This window comes from Mobula hypostoma, chromosome 7, assembly GCF_963921235.1.
Source record: "Mobula hypostoma chromosome 7, sMobHyp1.1, whole genome shotgun sequence".
In the NCBI taxonomy this organism is placed as follows: Eukaryota; Metazoa; Chordata; class Chondrichthyes; order Myliobatiformes; family Myliobatidae; genus Mobula; species Mobula hypostoma.
In genome coordinates, this window is record NC_086103.1 from 11,850,345 (window position 1) to 11,876,029 (window position 25,685).

Consider the following 25,685-nt stretch of genomic DNA (forward strand, 5'->3'; position numbering starts at 1 on the left):
ACAGCTATTACTCGCGGTTTGGCAACGAGGCAGTCTGTTGGTCCAATTGGTCCATCTGGAGCCAATCGTAGCTATCCTCATCTAGCCCGCCGTTGAAATGTTTCTATTGGCAGATTATGCGTTATTCCCTAAAGTGATTGGTCCATCGTGACGCCCTCAGGCGGAACGCTTGCTGTCACTCTAGGTGACTCGCTGTTCTGACTGGAGGTGGTTGCCCGTGACGACACAGGGAGTGGAGCAAGATGGCGGCGCAGGCGGCTGCGGCGGCCGTGGTGAGAGGCATCGGGTCAAAGCTGAGCCAGAACCTGCGGGAGCTGCGGATCCACCTGTGTCAGAGTTCGGCGGCTAGCCAGGGCGTCCGGTGAGCAGCGGCGGGCTTGGGAGGAAGCAAAGAGGTTGGGATGATGTACTGATGGAGGCGACTATTGAAAGGGGACTGACCAAAGGTGAAAGGGTCGTGAGGTATATTGGGCTGAAAGAGGACAGAATATGATGGGGGGCAGTTGAGCGGGGAGTCAAGATTAGTTGGGGGAAGGGGCAAGAACTAAATGGGTTCGGGGTGGCAGAGCAATAAGTGATTGTTGGGTAGGCGAGGTGGGGGTGGAAATATGAGATTGGGGTGTGTGGAAGTTCGGGTGGAGAGTAGTGATGGGGAAGTAGTGAGATGGGAGGTGGCAAGGTCAACTACAGTGAAAAACTTGCAACAGGATCGGGCACATAGGTTCAGACAACATAACAATTATAAATTATACAAGGCAGTGAAGGGCGATCTGTTGAATGAAAGGGTTAACGTTTGAGGAGCGTTTTGACAGCTCTGGACTTGAACTTGCTGGAGCTTAGAAGAGTTGGGGAGGGGGATCTGATAAAGTTTAAGGGAAAGGGGGATTCTCAAGATTCCTGTAAAACAATGATTTAAGTACTGACTATGTCTGTGACTGCAGTGTGTTTGAATAATGTCTCACAGCTGCTTTCTTTGGAGAAGATAAGGGTTAAAGTTCGCCCAGATCTACATAGATGTCTCTGGGCTTTTCACACCTTTTGATTTTGACAAAAAGCAATACCTGATGGAAATTAGACAGAACATTCCTTTCTTAATTAAAGCATAAATTTGATGGATGTTCTTATCTTTGTAATTAAGTTGTGGCTCCAGCAAACCAGGTAGGACATTCTTTTCTTTAATTAAAGTGGCTGGAGTGTCTAACAAATTGATTGTACTTTTGTATCAATGGTCCATTGACTTGGCCGGAATGGTTATCAAACTGATTGTTCTTTTGTATTGGTGGCCTTATAACTTCTGACAATTCTGACATGGGGCAGTGAACTTGTAGAACCGCCGGGGAGATGAGAACGGTCCTTTCCCTGATGTCGGGTCCAAGTTCACTCGCCGGCTGAGCTCGAAGAAATAAACGGGTGAAAAGATAAGTAACAATCTTTTTGTGCTGTCGTTATTTGATCTAGCAAAGTTACGTTTACAGATCTAAGTGAAACCTATCAAATATTGAAAAGCCACGATACAGTGGATGTGGAGAGGATGTTTCCTGTGGTGGGAATGACTTGGACCAGAGGATACATACGGGGGCGTCCATTTAGAACAGAGATGAGGAAGACTTTCTTTACTCAGAGGACGGTGAATATCAACTTGCAAAAACAAGATATTGGTGCAAAATCAAGACAAGCAGAGACAAGAGGTGGTCTGTAGAGTTCTGTTGCTGAGGTAGGGTTAGGATTGTGCAGGTGAATAGAAGAACCTGGTAGTTGAAGAGAAGTAACTGTTTCTGACTCAGGAGGTGTGGGACTACAGATACCCCTTTTCTGAAGGTAATGATGAACTCCTTGGTTTTGTTGACATTGAGGTTGTTACCAAAGTTCAAAATCAATTTATTATCAAAGTATTTATTATCACTGTCACCATCTACAATCCTGAGATTCATTTTCTTGGGCATTCACAGTAAATACAAAGCAACACAATAGAACAAGCATAATAATGATAATAGCTATGGTGTTTGACCATCGTATCCAACAATGACAGGGAACTTGTGCCGGAGAGTTCTTAAAGTGGAAAAGCTGTTGCACTGGGATAGTTCCACTCTCTCAACTTCAGAAGCCACGGTCCAGTGGTGTGAACAAATAACAGAAACAGAGGTCTTCCTTGAGGTTGTAATGGATATTTGTGATGTCTTCTGTGGCTCGTCACACCCTATGCTCTCCAGAGGGTGTTGCAGTACCTTCTTCTTGGCTTTTGGATCGCACTGGGGTATAAGGCTGCCAGCTACCCTCACCTAGTTTAGCCTGCCTGTTGATTCAGTGTCCATAGAGGGGTAAGGGCTCTGGTGTCCATTCTGGGGCAGCTCACTCACTTCTGGGCCCCACCAGACACTCAGCTCTCACCTGTGGCTTCAAGTAGCTGTTTGCATGCACACCCCAGTAATAATAATAAATAAATAAACGATTTATATCGAGAATATGAGATGAAGAGTCTATAGGTTGTGAATTTAGTTCAATGTTGGGTGAGTGAAGTTATCCTGAGAATGCCCAAGAAAACATTTAATTGGAGTGGGGGGAAATATGATGCTATTAGGCAGGAACTTGAGAGCAGATGTTCTCAGGGAAATGCACAGCAGAAATGGGGCAAATGTTCAGGGAACAGTTGCATGGCATTCTGCATAGATATGTTCCATTGAGGCAGGGAAAGGATGGAAGAGTTATCTACCATCTGGTTATCTAGCTTAAGAATGGAACTAGGAGAGCCAGAAGGGGCCATGAGAAGGACTTGGTGAGCAGGATTAAGGAAAACCCCAAGGCATTCTACAAGTATGTGAAGAGCAAGAGGATGAGCCGTGTGAGAATAGGACCAATCAGGTGTGACAGTGGAAACGTGCATGGAGTCACAGGAGGTAGTGAAGGTACTTAATGAATACTTTGCTTCAGTATTCATCAGGGAAAAGGACCTTGGCAATTGTGAGGATGATTCACAGCGGACTGAAATGCTTGAGCATATAGACATTAAGAAAGAGGATGTGCTGGAGCTTTTGAAAAGCATTAAGTTAGATAATTCACCAGGAACAGATGAGATATACCCCAGACTACTGTGGGAAGCGAGAGAGGAGATTGCTGAGCCTCTTGCGATGATCTTTGCATCAATAGGGACGGGAGAGGTACTGGAGAATTGGATGGTTGCAAATGTTGTTGTGGAATGTTGAATTGTCTTTATTTCTTACATCCTTCACATACATGAGGAGTAAAAATCTTTGTGTTACCTCTCCATCCAAATGTGCAATCGTGGTAATTTATAATAAATGGAACAGTTAATGTAATATAGAGTACACTCAGATCAGTGTGAGTTCATCAGTCTGGTGGCCTGGTGGAACAAGCTGTCCCGGAGCCTGTTGGTCCTGACTTTTATGCTGCGGTACTGTTTCCCGGATGCTAGCAGCTGGAATAGATTGTGGTTGGGATGGCTTGGGTCCCCAGTGATCCTCCGGGCCCTTTTTACACACCTGTCCTTGTAAATGCCCTGAATCATGGGAAGTTCACAACTACAGATGCGCTGGGCTGTCCGCACCACTCTCTGCAGAGTCCTGTGATTAAGGGAAATACAGTTCCCATACCAGGCAGTGATGCAGCCAGTCAGGATGCTCTCAATTGTGCCCCTGTAGAAAGTTCTTACGATTTGGGGGCCCATACCGAACTTCTTCAACATTCTGAGGTGAAAGAGGTGCTGTTGTGCTTTTTTCACCAAACAGCTGGTATGTATAGACCACATCAAATCCTCAGTGATGTGTATGCCAAGGGACTTGAAGCTGTTTACCTTCTCAACCCCAGATCCATTGACAATAGGGGTTAGCCGGTCTCAATTCCTCCTGTAATCCACAACCAGCTCCTTTGTTTTTGCTACATTGAGGGAGAGATTGTTTTCTTAACACCACTGTGTCAGAGAGATGACTTCTTCCCTGTAATCCATTTCACTATTGTTTGAGATAAGGCCAATCAATGTAGTGTAGTGTTCAAGAAAGGGAGTAGAGATAACCCAGGAAATTATAGACCAGAGAGCCTGACTTCAGTGGTGGGCAAGTTGTTGAAGATCTTGTGAAGCAGGATTTATGAGCATTTGGAGAGACATAATTTGATTAGGGATAGTCAGCATGGTTTTGTCAGGGGCAGGTCTTGCCTTACGAGCCTGATTGAGTTCTTTGAGGATGTAACAAAACACACTGATGAACATAGAGCAGTGAATGTAGTGTACATGGATTTCAGTAAGGCATTTGATAAGGTTCCCCGTGCAAGGCTCCTTCAGAAAGTAAGGAAGCATGGGATCCGAGGAGACCTTGCTTTGTGGATCCAGAATTTGCTTGCCCACATAAGGCAAAGAATGGTTGTAGGTGGTTTGTATTCTGCATGGAAGTCGGTGACCAGTGGTGTGCCTCAGGGATCTGTTCTGGGACCCCTCCTCTTTGTAATTTTTATAAATGACCTGGATGAGGAAGTAGAAGGTTGAGTTAGTAAGTTTGCTGATGACACAAAGGTTGGGAATGTTGTGGATAGTCTGGAGGACTGTCAGAGGTTACAGCGGGACATCAATAGGATGCAAAACTGGGCTGAGAAGTGGTAGATGGATTTCAACCCAGATAAGTGTGAAGTGGTTCACTTGGTAGGTCGAATTTGAAGACAGAATATAATGTAAATGGTAAGACTCTTGGCAGTGTGGAGGATCTGAGAGATCTTGGGGTCCGTACCAATAGGACACTCAAAGCTGCTGCACAGGTTGACAGTGTTGTTAACAAGGCGTATGGTGTATTGGCCTTCATCAGCTGTGGGACTGAGTTCAAGAGCCATGAGGTAATGTTATATAACAGCTATAATAAGACCTTGGTCAGACCCCACTTGGAGTACTGTGTTCAGTTCTGGTCACCTCACTACGGGAAGGATGTGGAAACTATAGAGAAAGTGCAGAGGAGATTTACAAGGATGTTTCCTGGATTGGGGAGCATACCTTATGAGAATAGGTTGAGTGAACTTGGCCTTTTCTCCTTGCAGTGACGGAGGATGAGAGGTGACCTGATAGAGGTGTATAAGATGATGAGAGGCATTGATTGTGTGGATAGCCAGAGGCTTTTTCCCAGGGCTGAAATGGCTAACACAAGGGGCCATGGTTTTAAGGTGCTTGGAAATAGATACTGAGGGGATGTCATAAAGAAAGTGGTGGGTGTGTGGAATGCACTGCCAGTGGCGTTGGTGGAAGTGGATACAATCGGGTCTTTTAAGAGCCTCTTAGATAGATACATGGAGCTTAGAAAAATAGAGGGCTATGTGGTAGGGAAACTCTAGGCAGTTTCTAGAGTAGGTTACGTGGTCGGCACAACATTGTAGGCTGAAGGGCCTGTAATGCACTGTAAATTTCTATGTTCTGTCCCCTCTGGTTCAAAAGCCTAATGGTTATAGAATCATAGAAAGGTACAGCACACACTTCAGCCCATGTAGTGGGTGCCGAATTATTTAAACTGCCTACTTCCATTGACCAGCACTGAGACCACAGCTCTCCATGCTCTACCATCTATGTACCATCCATGTTCTCAGATGTTGAAATCGAGCTTGCATTCACCACTTTGCTGGCAGCTCATTCCACAAACTCACCACCCTCTGAGTGAAGAAGTTTCCCCTCATGTTCCTCTTATACTTTTCACCTTTCACCCTTTTCCTCTTAACATATCTGTAGAATCCCTTGGTGTTCTCCTTCACCTTATCTGCTAGGGCAACCTCGTGCTTTCTTTTAGTCCTGCTGATTTCTTTCCTAAGTGTTCTCTTGCATTTCTCATTAGCACCTAATTTGTTCCCACATGCCTATACTTGCTGTGCAACTCCTTTTTTCTCTTAACCAGGGTCGCAATATCTCTTGAAAACCAAAGTTCCCTATACTTATTATCTTTATCATTTGTTCTGATAGGCACATACAAGCTTTGTATTCTCAAAATTTCACTTTTGAAGGCCTCCCACTTAAAGTTTCAAAGGTTTATTTATTATCAAAGCATGTATCTGTATACAACTCTGAAATTCACCTTCTCCAGATAGTCATGAAACAAAGAAAGAATATGAAAGTTGTTCAGAGAGAAACATCAAGCCCACCCATCCACCCCTACGCACACAAAAAGAACGGCATCCCGATCGTCAACCTCCAAAACCCTCTTCCATTGCACAAAACAGAACAGGAAAATCCCCTCCACCCCCACAAAAAAACCTAAAAAAAACCCAACAGAACATCAAATACACCTCCCCACACACAACAAAACGGAAATGAATGGCTGATAAACAAAAACAGAGAATATAAAAACCGTAAGTCTGAAAAAGTCCACAGTCCATAAACACAATAGTCCAATCCTTGAACCATACCATCCTCCGATATCACTGACAATCATTGAAAGAGAGGGATGCCACACCAGGCAGAGGAGCCTATCTGCCCGCCACAGTGAGCCACACAGCCATAGGCCACTCACAGCGATCAAAAGGAAGGCAGGCAATGCCGAAAATTCGCTGGCCTTCTGCGTTTGCCTCGATGTCACAATCTTCCTTGACACTTTAATTGGCAATTGCTGGACACTTCAATAGGCGAAATGGAGTCGGACATAGGCTCACGCCCCATCTCGAAGTTTCTTTGCATTGAGGCATCCGAGTACACGTTCACTTGCCGGAATCTTCTCGGAGACAGCAAAATGTTGGATCACTCAGCCGATCTCCAAACTAAATTGCAGGCTCAAACAGTCCCAGAAACACCTGAAAAACAGGTGTGAAAGAGGTGAAAAAATAGAAATGGAAGATGTCGACTGAGGGAAAGTTGTTTGTTCACTGGTGCCATCTTGACTGGAGTAGATCTTTGTCAGAAAATAGCCTGTCAATCCACATTTGCCAGATCCATACCAATACCTTCAAACTTGGCCTTTCTCCAATCAGAATCTCAACCCACGGACCAGACCTATGTCTTTGCATATTTGAAACTAATGGCAATGAGATCACTAGATGCAAACTGTTCCCCTGTTCAAACTTCTGCCCTGTCTCATTCCCTAATAGCAGATCCAGTATAGCATGTTCTCTGATGAGAACTTAAGTGTACTGAGTCAGGAAACATTCCTGAGCACATTTGATTACCTCTATCCCATCTATTCATTTTACAGTGTGGGAACCTAAGATGCTATAGAACCTTATGTTGCTTGCAAGTGTGCATTCTCTGCATACATTTGTTCTTCTAAATCCCTCAGACTTTTGGGTGGTCTATAATAGAGCCCCATTAACGTAGTCATACCTTTCTTATTTCTTAGTTCCACCCATGATGCCTCACTAGTCGAGTTCTCCTGACAGAGCCCTGCTGTGACATTTTCCCTGACTCGTAATGCCACCCCTCCTCCTTTACGTTGCATCTAAAACAACAAAATCCCAGAATATTGAGTTGCCAGTCCTGCCCCTCCTGCAATCACGTCTCCCTGATGGCTACAATGTCATAACTCCGGGTGTTGATCCATGCCTTGAGCTCATCCGCCTTTCCTACGATACTTGGTGTGTTGAAATAAAAGTGGCCCAGGACATTAATCGCACCATGATTCCTGACTTTGTCTGGAATCAAAGTAGGGTTGAGGGGTAATAACGGTTCCAGAAACTGGTGGTGTGGGTTTTGAGGCTCCTGTACCTCCTTCCTGATGGCAGAAGCAAGAAAAGAGCATGACCTGGTTGGTGAGGGTCCCCGACGATGGATGCTGTTTTCCTGAAGCAGCGCTCCTTGTAGATGTGCTCAGTGGTTGGAAGAGCTGGGCTGTAGCTGCTACTTTTGTAGGCTTTTCCATTCAAAGGTATTGGTGCTTCCATCTGTGATGCAACCATCACAATACTCACTTCTGCACGTAGGTAGAAGTTTGTCCATTTTTAAGTGTTGTTGTGGCACCAGTCAACCACATGCTTTATTTCATTGCTCTATGCAATTTCATCGCCAGCAATTTTGCTAATACCAGTGGTGGCCACAAATAGGTGATACTGGAGCTGTGCTTAGTCACACAGCTATGGGTGTAAAGAGAATAGAGCAGGGGTACGCTGTGGGGTTGGCTTGGCTTGGCTTAGCAGAGAAGTGATTATGGGGCTGGTGTGGAGGGGGAAGAGATGAATCAGATGTTGGCGGCAAGTTGAGAATGGGGTGGTGAGTACTGATTGGCAGTTGATGGGTGGACAGTGGTGGGGGCAGTTGTGAAATAGAACGGGAATAGAGATGAGAGTAGAGGTAACTGGTGACATGGGAGATAGATGTTGGGAGCAAGGAGAGGTGAGCTACTAACACTTGTACTCTCTTGATGTAGAGGACGGCATGGTAACATAGCGTTTAGCACAGAGATGTCAAACTCATTTTAGGTCACGGGCCGGATTGGGCAAAATGCGACTTCATGCGGGCCGGATCAGTTGTGCACGCGCATGTGCTCCCACAGCTTTTGTTGCCTTTGTTTTTTCAACCTGCTCTCATGTGTCTCAGTCTCTGCTATAACTACAAAGTGTTTCACTTTACGAATTTCATTTCTTATGAAGAAGATTGCCTAGCAAGCATTATTTTTATGATTGGTATTAACTTACAGTTGTAGGCTACAAGAAAGTTGTGATGAGAGAGAGAAAAAACGATGCTAGTTTGGCTAAGATTGTTTTGGGAGCCACACCCTTTCCATTAATAAACCATTTGAAATCGAACATTAGCAGACACAAATGTAGACCCAATGAAATAAATTGTAAATGCAGGCTACACAACTGCACCTAATTTTTATCAGCCTGCTTCCAGCAATCAAACTCAGACAATGAACACAGTTAGCCTCTAATTTTTATTGAAGTGATCACATTTACAATAATAGAATAGCCAGAAAATGAATGAATCACCATATTATGACACTCAATATTTCATAATGCATTTTGCTTACATGTCGCAGTGCATTGAACAGTGTCACCCATTTTTCACTTGCTGCTTCCAGACACCTGACATCTCTTGGCTTTAACTAGCTTGTCAACGTCAGGGACCAGTTTCCGGGCAGTTGTGATTTTCATAATGTCATTTAGATGTCTGTGTGTCAGCTGCCAGCGCAGTTCAGATTTGTTAATGTTCATTATGGAGAACACCTGCTCACAGAGATATGTTGTCCCGAACATGCAAAGGATCTTTGAGGCAAAGTCTGTCATCTTGGGGTACATCAGTCCCAGGTATCGATAGAATGAGTCCAGACCCACAGTCTCAAATTTGTATTTCAAAGCCGAGTTGCACTGAATTTCAATTAGTTCCATTTGGAGTTCCTCCGGCACATCTGATGCTGCGTTGATGGGAAACGGTGAGCAAAATAGTGAGAATTCCTTCTCGAGCTGAGTGAAGACTTGGAAACGATTCTGAAACTCATTTTTCAGCCGTGATATTTTGTCCTTGTATCTACCCATGTTGTCATTATTCCCATGAGTGACACGCACAGACTGCAAAGTGGGGAAATGAGCTGGGTTGTTCCAGGACAGTTGCATCTCCCACAGGCCTAATTTAATTTGAAAGGCACGAATGCTGTCGTAGTATTCCGTAGCAACACACATAAAAGTTGCTGGTGAACGCAGCAGGTCAGGCAGTATCTCTAGGAAGAGGTACAGTCAATGTTTCGGGCCGAGACCCTTTGTCAGGACTAACTCACGAAGTCAACACAACTTTTATGTGTGTTGCTTGAAATTTCACTGCCTGCCTTGATGTCGAAGTTGGAGGTTCGTCGTCTGCTGTGGCTGATGTGGAAGGCTTGCTCGACTGCTGAGCCTCACACATTTTTAGATCATACAGTTCTTTGTAAGGACTCAAACCATCTTGCAAATATGCTCTAAACCGACGTACCCTTTTAAAATTAAAGTCGTACTTTATCATTACTCATTCAGTTTCAATTGTTATCCTTTCCTCTTCCAATTGCATCAGCTCTTCATCTATCAGATCTTGGTCATGGGGTGCCAAAACCTCTTCAACATCACCTTCGTCAATTTCCACAAGCCAAACTCACTTTGTCCTTACTTCGTTCACCACGATCAAAACGCTTAATTATTTCTAGTTTTACGCTAAGTGTAACACCCTTATGAGCTCTTTTAGGCTTTTCCGATACAGTACCTTAGAAATCATCTTGCAAACGGCTGCTCACAGGCATGTGTTTAAGCAATGCCGTTCCGAATCCGGGGGAGAGCGGCTGCTCGGAGCGTGCGCTGATTTTCTTTGTAACAGTGAAAACACCTTCTGTTAGCGAAAACAGGGTACTAATGTAGGTCTTTTGTAACAGTGAGGTTTCATAAAGCGAACATTCGAAAAGCGGGGACACCTGTACCATGCTGCCTACATTTCCGATTTCATACACAACTGATATCACGGAAAAAATTTTAGGCTTAAATCCTTATCGGAAGGGATTAATAGCAACTATTTATGATATGATTATGAAAATACAGCCAGGTATATCTGATAAAATTAAAAAATGGGAAAGGGAAATTCAACTTCACTTACCTATAGAGAAATGGGAGAAAATTTTGCAATTAGTTAGCTCTTCCTCTATATGTGCTAAACATACGCTGATATAATTTAAAGTAGTGCATAGGGCCCATATGTCTAAAGATAAACTAGCTCATTTTTACTCCCATATAAATCCTATTTGTGACAGATGTCACTCTGAGGTGGCTTCTTTGACTCGTATGTTCTGGTCCTGCCCTCTCTTGGAAAAATTTTGGAAAGATATCTTTGATATCATTTCAACAGTTTTGCATTTTGATTTACAACCCCATCCTATTACAGCAATTTTTGGTTTGCTAATGATGGGACATGACTCTTTATCCTCTTCAGCCTGTCGTATGGTCGCATTTGTTACATTAATGGCCAGAAGGTCCATTTTATTGAATTGGAAAGAGACCAACCCTCCTACCACATTTCAATGGTTTTCTCAAACTATATCATGTTTAAATTTAGAAAAAATCAGAAGTGTCATTTTTGATCCTTCGGTTAAATTTGAAGAGACTTGGAAGCCATTTATTCAACATTTTCATATGATGTAGTTTGACCTTTTCCGAATCCTTTTTATTAACTTAGAATATATGAATAAAGGAGCGGAGTTGACAACATTAATGAATGTATTCGATCTAATATATTGGTTCAGCCCTGTTTTGTTCTGTTTTTTTTTTGTTTTTTGGGGTTTTTCTTTGTGATATCCTTTTCTTTTTATTTCTTTTTTCTTCATGATTAATTATATTAAGAGTTTGGAGGTCTATTACATTTGTACTATTTGTAGTTTCTCTTGTATGTGTTTATTAGCAATAATGTAATTCCAATCTCTTTATATCACTGTTGTTATTATATTTATGAACTTGAAAACTAATAAAAAGATTAAAAAAGAAAAAAAGAAAGAACACATTAATAATAATAATAAAAACACAATAAATATAAATACATAAGATAGCTTATTGCTGGTATGCTCATGAAATAACTGTAGGTTGTCCATAAGGTGACTGATGGGAAATATTAAAGTAGTGGTGGAGTAGTGGATGGAGGTGTTGATCAGCTTTACTGCTTGGGGAAGTAACTGTTCTTGAGTCTGGTGGTCCTGATTTTCCAGTAAATTTGTGAAATATGTCTTTGATGGCAGGTAGGCTGGTGCTGGTGGTGCGCTGGGCAGCTTTGACTACCTGCTGTAGAGCCTTACTGTCTACTGCAGTGTAGTTTCCATATCAGACAGTGATGCAGCTTGTTAGGATGCTCTTACACATCTTTAGAATGACCTGAGGGTAATTGTGCAGGTAGAAGACAAACGATTAATTTATTACATGGTGGAATAATCTAGAAGAACTATTTAGCACATTAGGTTTACTGTATTTTCTAGGATGCTGTCTGGATTAGAGAGTATGTTTTATGAGGAGGGTTGAGCAGGCTGGAGTGAAGGAGGATGAGAGGTGATATGATAGAGGTGTATAAAATGATAAGAGGCAAAGATCGGGTGGACAGCCAGAGTAATTTCTCCCAGGATGGAAATGGCTAATACAAGGGACCATTATTTTAAGGTGATTGGAGGAAAGTATAGGGGGATGTTGGAGGTAGGATTTTGTACATAGAGTGCATGGAACATCCTCTCTGCCAGGGGTGGTGGTAGAGGCAGAAAGATTAGGGACATTGAAGAGACTCTTAGATAGGCACGTGAATGATAGAAAAATGGAGGGGTTTGAAGGAGGGAAGGGCTAGATTGACCTTGGAGTAGGTTAAAATGTAGGCACAACATTGTGGGCCAAAGGGCCTGTGCTGTTCTGACGGGCAAAAGAAATGCTTCAAAGATAACATCAAAACCAGCCTGAAGAAATTCAGCAGGACATCTAGAAATGGGGAAGACATTGCACTCAATAGATAGACTTGGAGGAAATCCATTCATGAGGGAGCTGCCCTACAAGAGAATGACCTACACTATGCTGCAGAGAACAAGCAGAGGTGTGAAAGGAGAAACTGACCAACTAAACTACAGCCACCACTTACTCTAGCACGCACTGCAAGCAGAATACACGGGCCCTGGATCGGGCTCCACAGTCACCTGAGGATCCACCAACAGACAACCCCTTCGGAGAACATCACACTCCACTCGAGTGATCCCACTACTGCTACTGTGCTGTACTGTTCTATGTAATAGCAAGTACAATGGATTCTGGTTAATTTGGCCATCAGTTAACTGGGGAGCTGTTTATTTGGGCCAACTCTTAAAAGAACAAAATCTAATTGAGAAAGTAGCTGGGACTCTGTTTATTTATTTGGGTCACTACGCACCTTAATTGGGACAGGAAACTGTCGGTGAACGATTTGTAGCTATCATTAGTCACATCCATGTGCACTTGTGTGGCTGTGAGGCACTACACCTAGCTTAGAGTGAACAGGTTTTAAATAGTGTCTGTTGTGTGTTTTGGTGTTCTTGTCGTCACTGATAATTGGCAAGGACTGCTTTGTTCACTCTGGTTTCAAGCATTCAGGCTTGGAAATGCCAGACATGGCCAGGGATGAAAATGAAACTATTTCACTACTTCAACAAATTTGGAACTGTGAAGAATTTGAAGGTATTAACAGTGGTTTCAATGTTGCAATGAAAATGAAGATTTGGAGGATGCAATCGGCAAAGGCATTAAATGAAAGTAGTCAATTGCCTGCACTGATTTTGTTCACTTGTAGTCAATCAAAAGAACACAGCAGATGAATTCCTCCATTGGTAACAATGAGGAAGTTATATAATTTTATAGTACTGTAGTATTGACAGCCCACCTCAGAGTACTGAAGCGTTACGTTTATCCAGCTATGTTATATGGCTCAGAATATTGGACAATATCTAGTAACATGAGGAAACAAATTGAAGCAGCAGAGATGTGGTTTTTGAGGAGGATGCAAAGAATATCATGAATGAAACAAATATCTAACGAGGATGTCATGAACAGAGCAAGCACAAAAAGAGAAATAATGTATGAGATCACGAAAAAGCAACGTAACTTCATTGGACATGTGATTAGGAAAGAGGAGTTAGAATGCACGGTAATTAGATTATGAGAACACTCAGTCCTCTTTTATTGTCATTTAGAAATGCATACATGCATTAAGAAATGATACAATGTTTCTCCGGCGTGACATCACAGAAAACAAGACAGACCAAAGACTAACACTGACGAAACCACATAATTATAACATATAGTTACAGCAGTACAAGCAATACCATAATTTGATGACGAACAGTCCATAGGCACAGTAAAAAAAATAGTCTCAAAGTCCCCGAGTTGATCGACTCCCGAGTCCCCGATAGCAGTGGCAAAAGGGAGAAACTCCCTGCCATAAACCTCCAGGCACTGTCAACTTGCCAATACCTTGGAAGCAGCCGACCCTGAGTCCATCCGTCTGAAAACTCTGAGCTTCTGAGCAGCCTCTCCGATACAGCCTCCTGAGCGCTTTCGACCTCTCCCCGGCCGCTGAATCACGCAACGCCGAGGATTTTGAGGCCTTCAGCTCCAGAGATTCCGGTTACCACACAATAGCAGCAGTAGCAAAGCAGACATTTCAGAAGTTTTCCAGATGTTCCGCTATGCACTCTGTCTCCATCAAATCAGAATTGTGCACGGTCCCCTACTTGACAGATAACAGATATTCATCACCGGAGAGGCCGCGCGCGCTGCCGTCGCGCCGCCATCTTCTCCATAACTATTATGGGAAAGATTGAAGGGAAGAAAGCAAAAGGAAGACAAAGACAAATGATGATGGAGATAGCAGCCAGGGAACTGGAAATGAATACCAATGAATTGATCCACTTGACCCAAAACAGGAGTGTGTGGGCCATGGCAGTCAAAGCTCAAACTGGGCATAGCACCTGATGATGATGATGAGTAGTATTGATAGTGTTCTAAGTTGTTCTGTGTTTCTTTTAAATACATACTTTGTTACTTAGCTAAACAGTAGTTTGTCTTTTTTATACCTTTTTCACTATTTCCATGAAACTTTGGCTAATTGAGCCAGCTGCTTCATTGGGCCAAAACGTGCTGGTCCTAATGTGTCCCAATTAACGGGAAACCACTGTAGTCATATTTCATTTGACTCATTTGGCAGGGGGTGAGGTTTCAGCAGAGTGAATGGGAAAAAAAACTTGCCATCTGTTACAGGAAAGATATCAGGGGAGACGAATTGAAACTGATTGATGAAAGTATTTAATATGGCAACTGGCGATTGGAACGCATTGCCTGAAAGGTTGGTTAAAAATAGATTAAATAATGGATTGGAGCCTACTGAACTACGGCCAGTTCTGTAGAGAAATGCTGCGTAGGGCTGAGTTGTTCCAGGTTTCCAGTGCTGCAACAAAGAAGTCAAGTAAACCAGTGGTCAGATATCCAAAGTTCGAAGTAGATTTATTATCAAAATATGTATGTTACCATATAATCCCTGAGATTCCTTTTCTTGCAGACGTTCACAGTAGAACAAAGAAATACAATAGTCACGAATAACTACACAAAGACTGACAAATAATCAATGTGCAAAAGAAGACAATCTGTACAAATACAAAAAGCAAATATTTAATACTGGGACATGAGTTCTCACTGGAGTTTAAAAGAATGGGGGGGGAGGTTCTCATAGAAAGGGCTAGATAGAGTGATGTGGAGAGGATGTCTCCCATGGTAGGGGAGTCTAGGACCAGGGGGCACAGCCTCAGAACTGAAGGCTGTCCCTTTAGAACAGAGATAAGGAGGAATGTCTTTAGCCAGAGGGTGGTGAATCTCTGGAATTCATTGCTGTGGGCGGCTGTGGAGGCCCAGTCATTGGGTATATTTAAAGCAGAGGTTGATAGGTGCATGCTTAGTTAGGTTGTCAAAGGTTATGGGGGGTAAGCGGAAGAATGGGGTTGAGAGGGATAATAAGTCAGCCATGGTGGAATGGTGGAGCAGATTTGATTGGACAAATGGCCCAATTTTGCTCCTCTGTCTGAAGGTCTAAGAGGCTCCCCATTCTAGCTGTCTGCATGTGAGCAGACGGCTCTTTTCTCATATCCAGTTTCTCAATACCCCTCGGTAACTTCGGTAACCTCTCAGTAAACGAAGAGGTCATGCACTGGCCCTGGAACTCTTCTTCCCTTACTTTTAAAACCGTCCCACTTGACAGATGTCTCCTTACCTGCAAACTGCATCTTCTAATCAATTTCTGAGAGCTCCTTCCTGATGACATTGAAATTAACCTTCCCTAGTAGGGCTTTAACTTGAGCACCAGTTCTGTCTTTTTCTATGACTATCTTGGAACCAATTGAACTCTGGTCACTGGTTTCCAACTCCCCCTCAGCCGCCCCCCCCCCCCACCGACACATCAACCACTTGACCAACCTCATTTCCTAAGGGGGGTAGTGTTTAGAGCCATCTACATATTAGATCTTATGACATAGGAGTACAATTGGGCTGTTCGGCCCATCAAGTTTACTCTGCCAATTCCATCATGGCTGATTTATTATCCCTCTCAACCCCATTCTCCTGCCTTCTCCCTGTAACCTTTGACAACCTTAATAATCAAGAACCCATCAATGTTCACTTTAAATATACCCAATCACTTGGCCTCCACAGCCATCCGTGGCAATGAATTCCACAGATTCACCACCCTCTGGCTAAAGAAATTCCTCCTCATCTCTGTTCTAAATGGATGTCCCTCTGTTCTAGTGCTTTGTCCTCTGGTCCTAGAGACCCCTCTATAGGAAAGACCTTTTCCACAATCCCCACCCCCATTCATTGAACCTATCAGGGTCATCTACTGTATCTGGTGCTCCCAGTGTGGCATCCCTCTACGTCGGTGAAACACGATGTAGATACAAGGAAACTTGCCCAGACACACTGAACTTGGGGCAGTTGTACTGATGTGGGATTAATTTTGGTTCCTTACAGAGAGGTGACCAATGTAGAATGGTCTCCTGTGCTTCTCCAGTTTTCAGTGGTTTTTAATGTTTTCTTCACTCAGGGATTTCATCGAGCAGCACTACGTGACAATGAAGAAGGCAAATCCTGAATTTCCCATTCTGATCCGAGAACGTGCCGGTATCCAGTCTAAAGCATGGGCAAGATATGGTAAGAAATGAAGTTCAGCTGTCAGGACAACAGCTGAAATTGGGGGAATGTGCTGTGATGGTTTGAAATACTTCGTGGAGCTAAGCTGAAGAAATTTCGCAGTACCTTTAGAGAGCTAGTGCCAATTTTCCCTCTAATATTTTTCCCAGTAATTGTGGACATGCTATGTGGGCGCCGGAAATGTGGTGACACTTCCAACGCCAACATCCTCAGACTGTGTTGGTCGTTGACACAATCGACTCATTTCACTGTATGTTTTGATGTACATGTGACAAGTATAGCTAATCTCTTTAAAGAGCAGATTTTGGCTGCATCATTAAAAGTGAAAATAATTTTTGCTATCTGCTGGGAGAAAATAATGGCAATGCCTCAGAACCTCTGTAGGGGAGAAAAAAAAATGAACTTGAACGCAAATTAAAAAACATGAGTGGCCTCTCAGCATTGAATGCAGGAGATTTAAAACAGAAAATGCTGGAAATACCCAGCAGGTCAGCCCTCATCTGTGGGAAGAGATACAGGGTCAATGTTTCAAATCCCTTTGATCCACTACTGTCAGGGACAATGTACGGTAGCATCAGGATTAAGACTGCTACACTGAGTCATAGAATCGTAGAAAACAGGCCATTCGGCCCATGAAAACTCCCTAATCCCGTCGACCTCGTACCCAGACCATAGCCCTCCATACGACTGTCATTCAGGTACATACCCAAACTTTGCATGAACATTGAAATTGAGCTCGCATGCACCACTTGCACTGGCAGCTCGTTCCACACTCTGACCACCCTCTGAGTGAAGAAGCTTCAACTCATGTTCCTCTTAAACTTTTCACCTTTCACCCTTAACCTATGACTTCTAGTTGTAGTTCCACCCAACCTCAGTGGAAAAAGCCTGTTTGCATTTACCCTGTCTATTTCCCATCATAATTTTATAAACCTTTATCAAATCTCCTCTCAATCTTCTACTTTCCAAGGATAACTTCTTCCCCCAGTCTGTGAACCTACCACTATCGAGGTCTGGTCACTAGGATAACAGGCTGTCTACTGTTTTCCTGTGCTGCACACTACATGCATTCTGAATATATATTTATTAATTTAGTTATAATATTTTGTTTTATGTGCTGTGTGTTGTTGGTGCACCATGGTCTGTAAGAATGTTGTTTCCTTCGGTTGTATATGTGTACAGTCAGATGACAATAAACTTGAACTTCATTAGAACTTGGAAGAAAACTCAATAATCTTATTAATCTGATTGGTAAATGGCTTTATTATTGTTACATGTATGGTGAAAAACCTGCCTAGTTTACTGTACATACAGATCAGGTTGTTACACAGTGCACTGAGGCAGAATGGGGTAAAACAATAACAGAATGCAGAATAAAGTGTTACAGTTCCAGAGAAAGTGCAGTGCAGGCAGACAAATGTAATGCAAGTTCATAAGGAGGTAGATTGTGAGGTCAAGAGTCCATCTTATCGTACTAGCAAACTGTTCAGTTTTATAATAGTGGTCTGCTCTTCCACGGTTCTGTGCGTTCTCCTTGATGTGGACGGGGAAGTGGATGTCCCAGTACAACTCTGGGAATAAGCTGTAAACCAGGTTAACTGGCCACCGAGTTAATGGGAGCAGCTTGAGAACATAAACAATCAGCTTGAGGAGCTGCAAAATGCAGAGCAGGAAGGCACGCCCGGCAGGTCAGGCTGGAAAAACCTTCCCCGGCCAGTGGGGGAGATAAAATCAAGCTGAGCCAGTGTAAGATGTTAACAGTCTTTTTTCCAGGCAAGGCGAGTCCAAAAGTCGGGGGCTTAGGTTTAGGATGAGGGAGAAAAATTTCAAAAAGGACCTGAAGGGCAATATTTTCACGTAGAGGGTGGTGAGTGTATGGAACGATATGCGAGAAGAAGTGGTTGAAGCAGGTACAATAGAATAATTTAAGGAGCATTTAGAACATGGAACACTACAACACAATACAGGCTATTTGGTCCACGATGTTGTACCAGCCTTTTAACCTGATCAAACATCGATCTAATCCTTCCCTCCCACATAGTTCTCCATTTTTCTGTCACCCATCAACTTAGCCAAGAGCCTGTTAACTGTCCCTAATCTACCTGCTTCTACTACCATTCCAGGCAGGGTGTTTCACACACTCACCAGTCTCTGTAAAGAACTAACCTCTGATATCTCCCACTATACTTCCCTCCAAACACCTTAAAATTATGCCTTCTGGTATTAGGCATTTCCACTCTGGGGGGAAAAGCCTTTGCTTGTCCAATCGATCAATGCCTGTTATCATCCTGTACACCTCTATCAAGTAACCTCTCATTCTCCTTTCTCTGCAAAGAGAAAAGCCCTGGGGGAAAATCAGATGGAGGTTGATAAGTATGTGAAGGCGAATAGATTGCATTGAAATAAGTGGGGGAATGTATGAGAGTCGGGATCCTGGAGGACTTGATGGGCTGAATGGCCTCCTCTCTGTCTTACAACAAACAAACTTAACAGTCACAAAAGCCACTATACATATGGGTAAAAGTTGTTAATTTATTTTGTTTATATGTATTATAATCGTTTGCCATGCTCCCATCAGGGAGGAGGCTACGTAGTAACCACGCCAGGACCACCAGGCTCAAAAACAGTGACCTTCCCCAAGCAGTGAGGCTGATCAACACCTCCAACCATCACTACTTTATCATTTCCTGACAGAGTCACAGACACTCCTGTGCCTAGCGTCACTTGTTCAGTTTTATAATAGTGGTCTGCTCTTCCATGGTTCTGTGCGTTCTCCTTGATGTGGATGGGGAAGTGGATGAACCGGTACAACTCTGGGAATAAGCTGTAAACGAGGTTAACTGGGCACCGAGTCAGTAATTAAATGGACAATTGTTCTATGTATATATGCTATCTTATGTATTTATCGTTATTGTTTTTATTATTATTGTGTTCTTTATTTTATGGTGTTATTTTTGTGCTGCACTGGATCTGAAGTAACAATAATTTTGTTCTCCTTTACACTTGTGTACTGGAAAGTACATTAAACAATCTTGAATTGCTCAGACAACCATCGCTATTTCTCGTAAACTGCACTTTGCAAGTCAAACATTCAGTCCTGAGGTGCAGTTTACTGATCTGATTCTTTATTTCCCTCCTGTTTCAGACTTTGGAAGAGAGAGAAATGTGCCGCTAGATAATTTAAATTCTGAGCAGGTGGCGAAGGCGCTGGAGTCCCTGATTACCAAGCCGTGAACTGCAGCCCAATCCATGTGTGAAGAACAAACAGCGGTGTGGGAATGTTCCTTTCACTGCATTGCCAGATTTTCCTGAGTGGAAAGAAATTTAACTGTAAAATAAATCTAATTTTAAATGGATCTGTGTCCTGTCTGCATCCATTTTCTGCAGTTGTGTTCCAAATATCGTTGGCTGCAACACTGTTAATGAGCAGGCAGATAAAATATTAAACCAGTCCCTGATTGCCTAAGCAACATCTTGGTATGACGATTTCCCAACCGTGCAAGATTTAAGGGCAATTTGTGTTGTGAATTGGCTTGGGATTTCTGGGTCTTGTTTTCCTTAGCTCCTTTAATGGTTCACACAGATCATCGTCCCAGCTGTCTCATATTGGATTGAAATTCAAGTTCCCAGATGTGAAAGCACTTACACTAAATGCCCCTGAAGTAATTCCAGTGAAAAAAACTTCCCTGATCACCTGACCATTTTTTTTTGCCTGTGTGTGAGAATTTGCAGTTTAGTGTTTTGAATGGATGCTCCTGCAGTACTATGCAAACTCTCTGAGGACCTGCCCTGGGTCCAGCACGTACAGGCAGTTACAAAGAGGGCACAGCAGCACATATATTTCATTAGGAGTTCCAGGAGATTTAGTATGTCACCAAAGATGCTCGCAAATTTCTACAGATGTACTGTAGAGAGCAATCTGACTGGTATGGGGAGGGGTGTATAATACACGGGATTGATATAAGATGCAGAAAGTCGTTAAATTACTCAGCTCCATCATGGGTACTAGCCTCTGTAGTATCCGCACATCTTCAAGGAGCGATGCCTCAGAAAGGCGGCATCCATCATTAAAGACCCAAATCACCCAGGACACGTCCTCTTCTCACTGCTACCATCAGGAAGGAGCTACAAGAGCCTGAAGACACTCACTCAATGATTCAGGAACAACTTCTTCCCCCCTGCAATCCGATTCCTGAATGGACAATGAACCCATGAACACTACCTCACTATGTTTTGCACTACATATTTAATATATAGATATATTCTCACTGTAAGTCACAGTTTTCTTTTTATGTATTGCTGCTGCACAACATCAAATCTCATGACACGTAGGTGATATTAAATCTGATTCTGAAGTCTTAGACACATATATATAGCTTGGATGCCTAAGACTTGAGCACAGTACTGTAGTAATTTTATGCATTGCATTGTACTGCCACAATAAAAAACAAATGTCATGACACGAGAATAATGACAAACCCAAATCTGATATGGGTCTCTATTGTGGACTCTAAGGGAGCAGGGAGAGGGAGTGTGAAGCATCAGAGATATTCTATTCATTTGTTATGTGCTGTGTCATATGATGGGTGATCATGGCCTTTCCACGACTGTCATTGTTCTTGGCAAATTATTCTACAGAAGTGGTTTGCCATTGCTGCCTTCTGGGGCGAGTCTTTACAAGATGGGTAACCCCAGCCATTATCAACACTTCAGAGATTGTCTGCCTGGTTCCAGTGGTCTGCACAAGCTGCTCATACGATCATCCACCACCTGATCCCATGGCTTCATGCTACCATGATCGGGGGCTAAGCAGATGCTACACCTTGCCCAAGGGCGACCTGCAGACCAGCACGAACACCTCCTTTGGTAGAGACATATCTCCACTCCAGCACCCTCATTCTGTAAAGATCAATAAACCAATTGTTTCGAATCAAATGACTTTACCTGGAGTTTCATAGTTGGGTGTGTCTGCACCCACATCCTTGACACTACTCTGGCACCTGTCCCACAACCCTTCCATGGCACTTCACCCTCACCACTCCCAACACCCGTTGCTCCTGCCAGATTTACAAACTCGCTCTCTGCTCCACTTTGACAAATACAGTACTGTGCAAAAGTCTGAGGCACCCAAGCTATGTAAACTATTTGCCTAAGATTTTCCACAGTACTCAAAAAATCTAAGTAATGATAATAGGCATCCGTTAGTCTCGTGAGACCATGGATTTGCGCCTTGGAAGGTTTCCAGGGCGCAGGCCTGGGCAAGGTTGTAGGGAAGACCAGCAGTTGCCCATGCTGCAAGTCTCCCCTCTCCACGACACCGATGTTGTCCAAGGGAAGGGCATTAGGAGCCATACAGCTTGGCACCAGTGTCATCGCAGAGCAATGTGTGGTTAAGTGCCTTGCTCAAGAACACAACACGTTGCCTCAGCTGAGGCTCGAACTAGCGACCTTCAGATCACTAGACCAACACCTTAACTACTTGGCCACGCGCAAACACAAGGTAGGTAATGATAGAGATCTAGAAAATTATAAGGCTAGCAGGAAGGAGCCTAAGAATGAAATTAGGAGAACCAGAAGGGGCCATGAGAAGGCCTTGGTGAACAAGATTAAGGAAAACCCCAAGGCATTCGGCAAGTATGTGAAGAGCAAGAGGATAAGACATGAGAGAATAGGATCAATCAAGTGTGACAGTGAAAAGTGTGTATGGAACCGGAGGAGATAGCAGAGATACTTAAGGAATACTTTGCTTCAATATTCACTACAGAAAAGGATCTTGGCGATTGTAGGGATGACTTACAGTGGATTGAAAAGCTTGAGCATATAGACATTAAGAAAGAGGATGCGTTGAAGCTTTTGGAAAGCACCAAGTTGGATAAGTCTCCGGGACCAGATGAAAAGTATCCCAGGCTACTGTGGGAGGCAAGGGAGGAGATTGCTGAGCCTCTGGCAATGATCTTTGCATCATCAATGGGGATGGGAGAGGTTCAAGAGGATTGGAGGGTTGCAGATGTTGTTCCCTTATTCAAGAAAGGGAGTAGAGATAGCTCAGGAAATTCTAGACCAGTGAGTCTTATTTCAGTGGTTGATAAATTGATGGAAAAGATCCTGAGAGGCAGGATTTATGAACATTTGGAGAGGCATAACATAATTGGGAATAGTCAACATGGCTTTGTCAAAGGCAGGTCATGCCTTATGAGCCTGATTGAATTTTTTCTGAGGATGTGACCAAACACATTGATGAAGATAGAGCAGTAGAGGCAGGGTATATGGATTTCAGCAAGGCATTTGATAAGGTACCCCATGCAAGGCGTATTGAGAAAATAAGAAGGAATGGGATTCAAGGGGACCTTGCTTTGTGGATCCAGAATTGGCTTGGTCACAGAAGCCAAAGAGTGGTTGTAGACGGGTCATATTCTGCATGGAGGTCGGTGACCAGTGGTGTGCCTCAGGGATCTGTTCTGGGACCTCTCCTCTTCATGATTTTTATAAATGACTTGGATGAGGAAGTGAAGGGATGGGATAGTAAATTTGCTGATGACACAATGGTTGGAGGTGTTGTGGATGCGTAGGTTGACTCTGTGGTTAAGAAGGCCTACGATGCATTGGCCTTCACCAACCATGGAATTGAGTTTAAGAGCCGAGAGGTAATGTTACAGCTATGGTCGGACCCTACTTGGAGTACTGTGCTCAGTTCTGGTCACCTCACTACAGGAAGGATGTGGAAACCATAGAAAGGGTGCAGAAGAGATTTACAAGGATGTTGCCTGGATTGGGGAGCATGGCTTATGAGAATAGGTTGAATGAACTCAGCCTTTTCACCTTGGAGCGGTAGAGGTGTATAAGATGATGAGAGGCATTGATCATGTGGATAGTCAGAGGCTTTTTCCCAGGGCTGAAATGGCTAGCACAAGAGGACACAGTTTTAAGGTGCTTGGAAGTAGGTGCAGAGGAGATGTCAGGGGTAAGTTTTTTTATGCAGAGAGTGGGGAGTGCATGGAATGGGCTACCAGCAACAGTGGTGGAGGTGGATATGATAAGGTCTTTTAAGAGACTTCTGGATAGAAAAATAGAGGGCTATGGGTAACCCTAGGTAATTTCTAAAGTAAGTACATGTTTAGCATAGCATTGTGGGCCGAAGGGCCTGTATTGTACTGTAGGCTTTTCTATGATACTGTAGCAATAAAACAAAACTGTGATATTGACTAAATGTCACAGGGCAGTTGAAGGTTGAATATGAAATATGAAAGCAAGCATGCAAGTACAGCAGGCAGTGAAGAAAGCTAATGGCATGCTGGCCTTCATAACAAGGGGAATTGAGTATAAGAGCAAAGGGGTCCTTCTACAGCTGTACAGGGCCCTGGTAAGACCACACCTGGAGTACTTGCAGTCTATTGAGGGAGTGCTGTGTAGGTTCACAAGGTTAATTCCCGGGATGGCGGGACTGTCATATGTCGAAAGATTGGAGCCACTAGGCTTGTATACTCTGGAATTTAGAAGGCTGAGACGGGATCTTATTGAAACATATAAGATTATTAAGGGATTGGACACACTGGAGGCAGGAAGCATGTTCCCACTGATGGGTGAGTCCAGAACCAGAGGCCACAGTTTAAGAATTAGGGGTAGGCCATTTAGAACAGAGTTGAGGAAAAACTTTTTCACCCAGAGAGTAACACACATCAAAGTTGCTGGTGAACGCAGCAGGCCAAGCAGCACCTGTAGGAAGAGGTGCAGTCGACGTTTCAGGCCGAGACCCTTCGTCAGGACAAGTCGACTGCACCTCTTCCTACAGATGCTGCCTGGCCTGCTGCGTTCACCAGCAACTTTGATGTGTGTTGCTTGAATTTCCAGCATCTGCAGAATTCCTGTTGTTCACCCAGAGAGTGGTGGATATATGGAATGCTCTGCCCCAGAAGGCTGTGGGGGCCAAGTCTCTGGATGCTTTTAAGAAAGAGATGGATAGAACTCTTAAAGATAGCGGAATCAAAGGTTATGGGGATAAGGCAGGAACTGGATACTGATTGTGGATGATCAGCCATGATCACAGTGAATGGCGGTGCTGGCTCAAAGGGCCGAATGGCCTACTCCTGCACCTATTGTCTATTGTCTATTGAAACACCGAGGAGAGGTCATTCATCGCACAAGGTTTTGCCAATGTTGATACCAAATTATACTAAATGGGGTTGAAGGGTTACGGGGAGAAGGCAGAAGATTGGGGCTGAGGGGAAAATTGCATCAGCCATGATGGAATGGTGGAGCTTCCTGTGCATCACCCACACCCCTACATGCAGCCTCCATCGTGCCAAAAACTGACAGTGATCAGGCACTCAAGCTAGTGTCTGCTGCCATCACCGAACAGGAAATGCAGTCTAGGCATTTCGCAGGTTGAGACAAATGTGATGTTAGCATTCATTTCGAGAGGACTAGAATATTAAAGGAAGGATGTAATGTTGAGGCTTTATAAGCCTCACGTGCAGTATTGTGAGCAGTTCTGGGCCCCTTATCTAAGAAAGGAAGTGCTGACATTGGAGAGAGTCCAAAGGAAGTTCATGAAAATGATTCCTGGGTTGAAAGGTGTATCATATATGAGGAGCATCTGAGCCAGTACTCACTGGGGTTCAGAAGAATGGGGGGGGTGGTGGGAAGGGGGAATGTCATTGAAATCTGTCAAACACCTTGACAGAGTAGATGTGGAGAGAATGTTTCCTACAGTGGCTGAGTCTGAGACCAGAGGGCACAGCCTCGGAATTGGGGGGGGGGGGCGTCAATTTAGAACAGCAGTGAGGAGGAATTTCATTAGCGAGAGATGGCCAAGTCATGGATAGATTTAAGGCAGAGGTTTATAAATTCTTGATTAGTGAGGGGTTGAAGGGTTACAGGAAGAGGCAGGCGATTGGGGTTGAGAGAAAAATTGGATCAGCCATGATGAAATGGCGGAGCCAACTCAATGGGCCAAATGGCCTAATTCTGCTCCAATATCTTATAGCCTAAGAAACGGTCCACCCTAATGCATTTCAAGTCATAGTCAGGGACTTCAATCAGGCTTGTTTGATGAAATCTCTACCCAATTACCATCAGCATATAAC

At 43.6% G+C, this 25,685-nt stretch overlaps 1 protein-coding gene across 1 annotated transcript; it reads left to right on the forward strand.

The window, feature by feature from the left end:
• The first annotated feature begins 203 nt into the window (after positions 1-203).
• On the forward strand, positions 204-19,958 carry ndufa2 (NADH:ubiquinone oxidoreductase subunit A2). The gene is made up of 3 exons (XM_063053022.1): positions 204-361; positions 16,496-16,602; positions 19,748-19,958. Exons 1-3 carry the CDS (start codon positions 243-245, stop codon positions 19,834-19,836), a joined length of 315 nt encoding a protein of 104 aa, XP_062909092.1. The 5' UTR covers positions 204-242; the 3' UTR covers positions 19,837-19,958.
• The last annotated feature ends 5,727 nt before the right edge of the window (positions 19,959-25,685 follow it).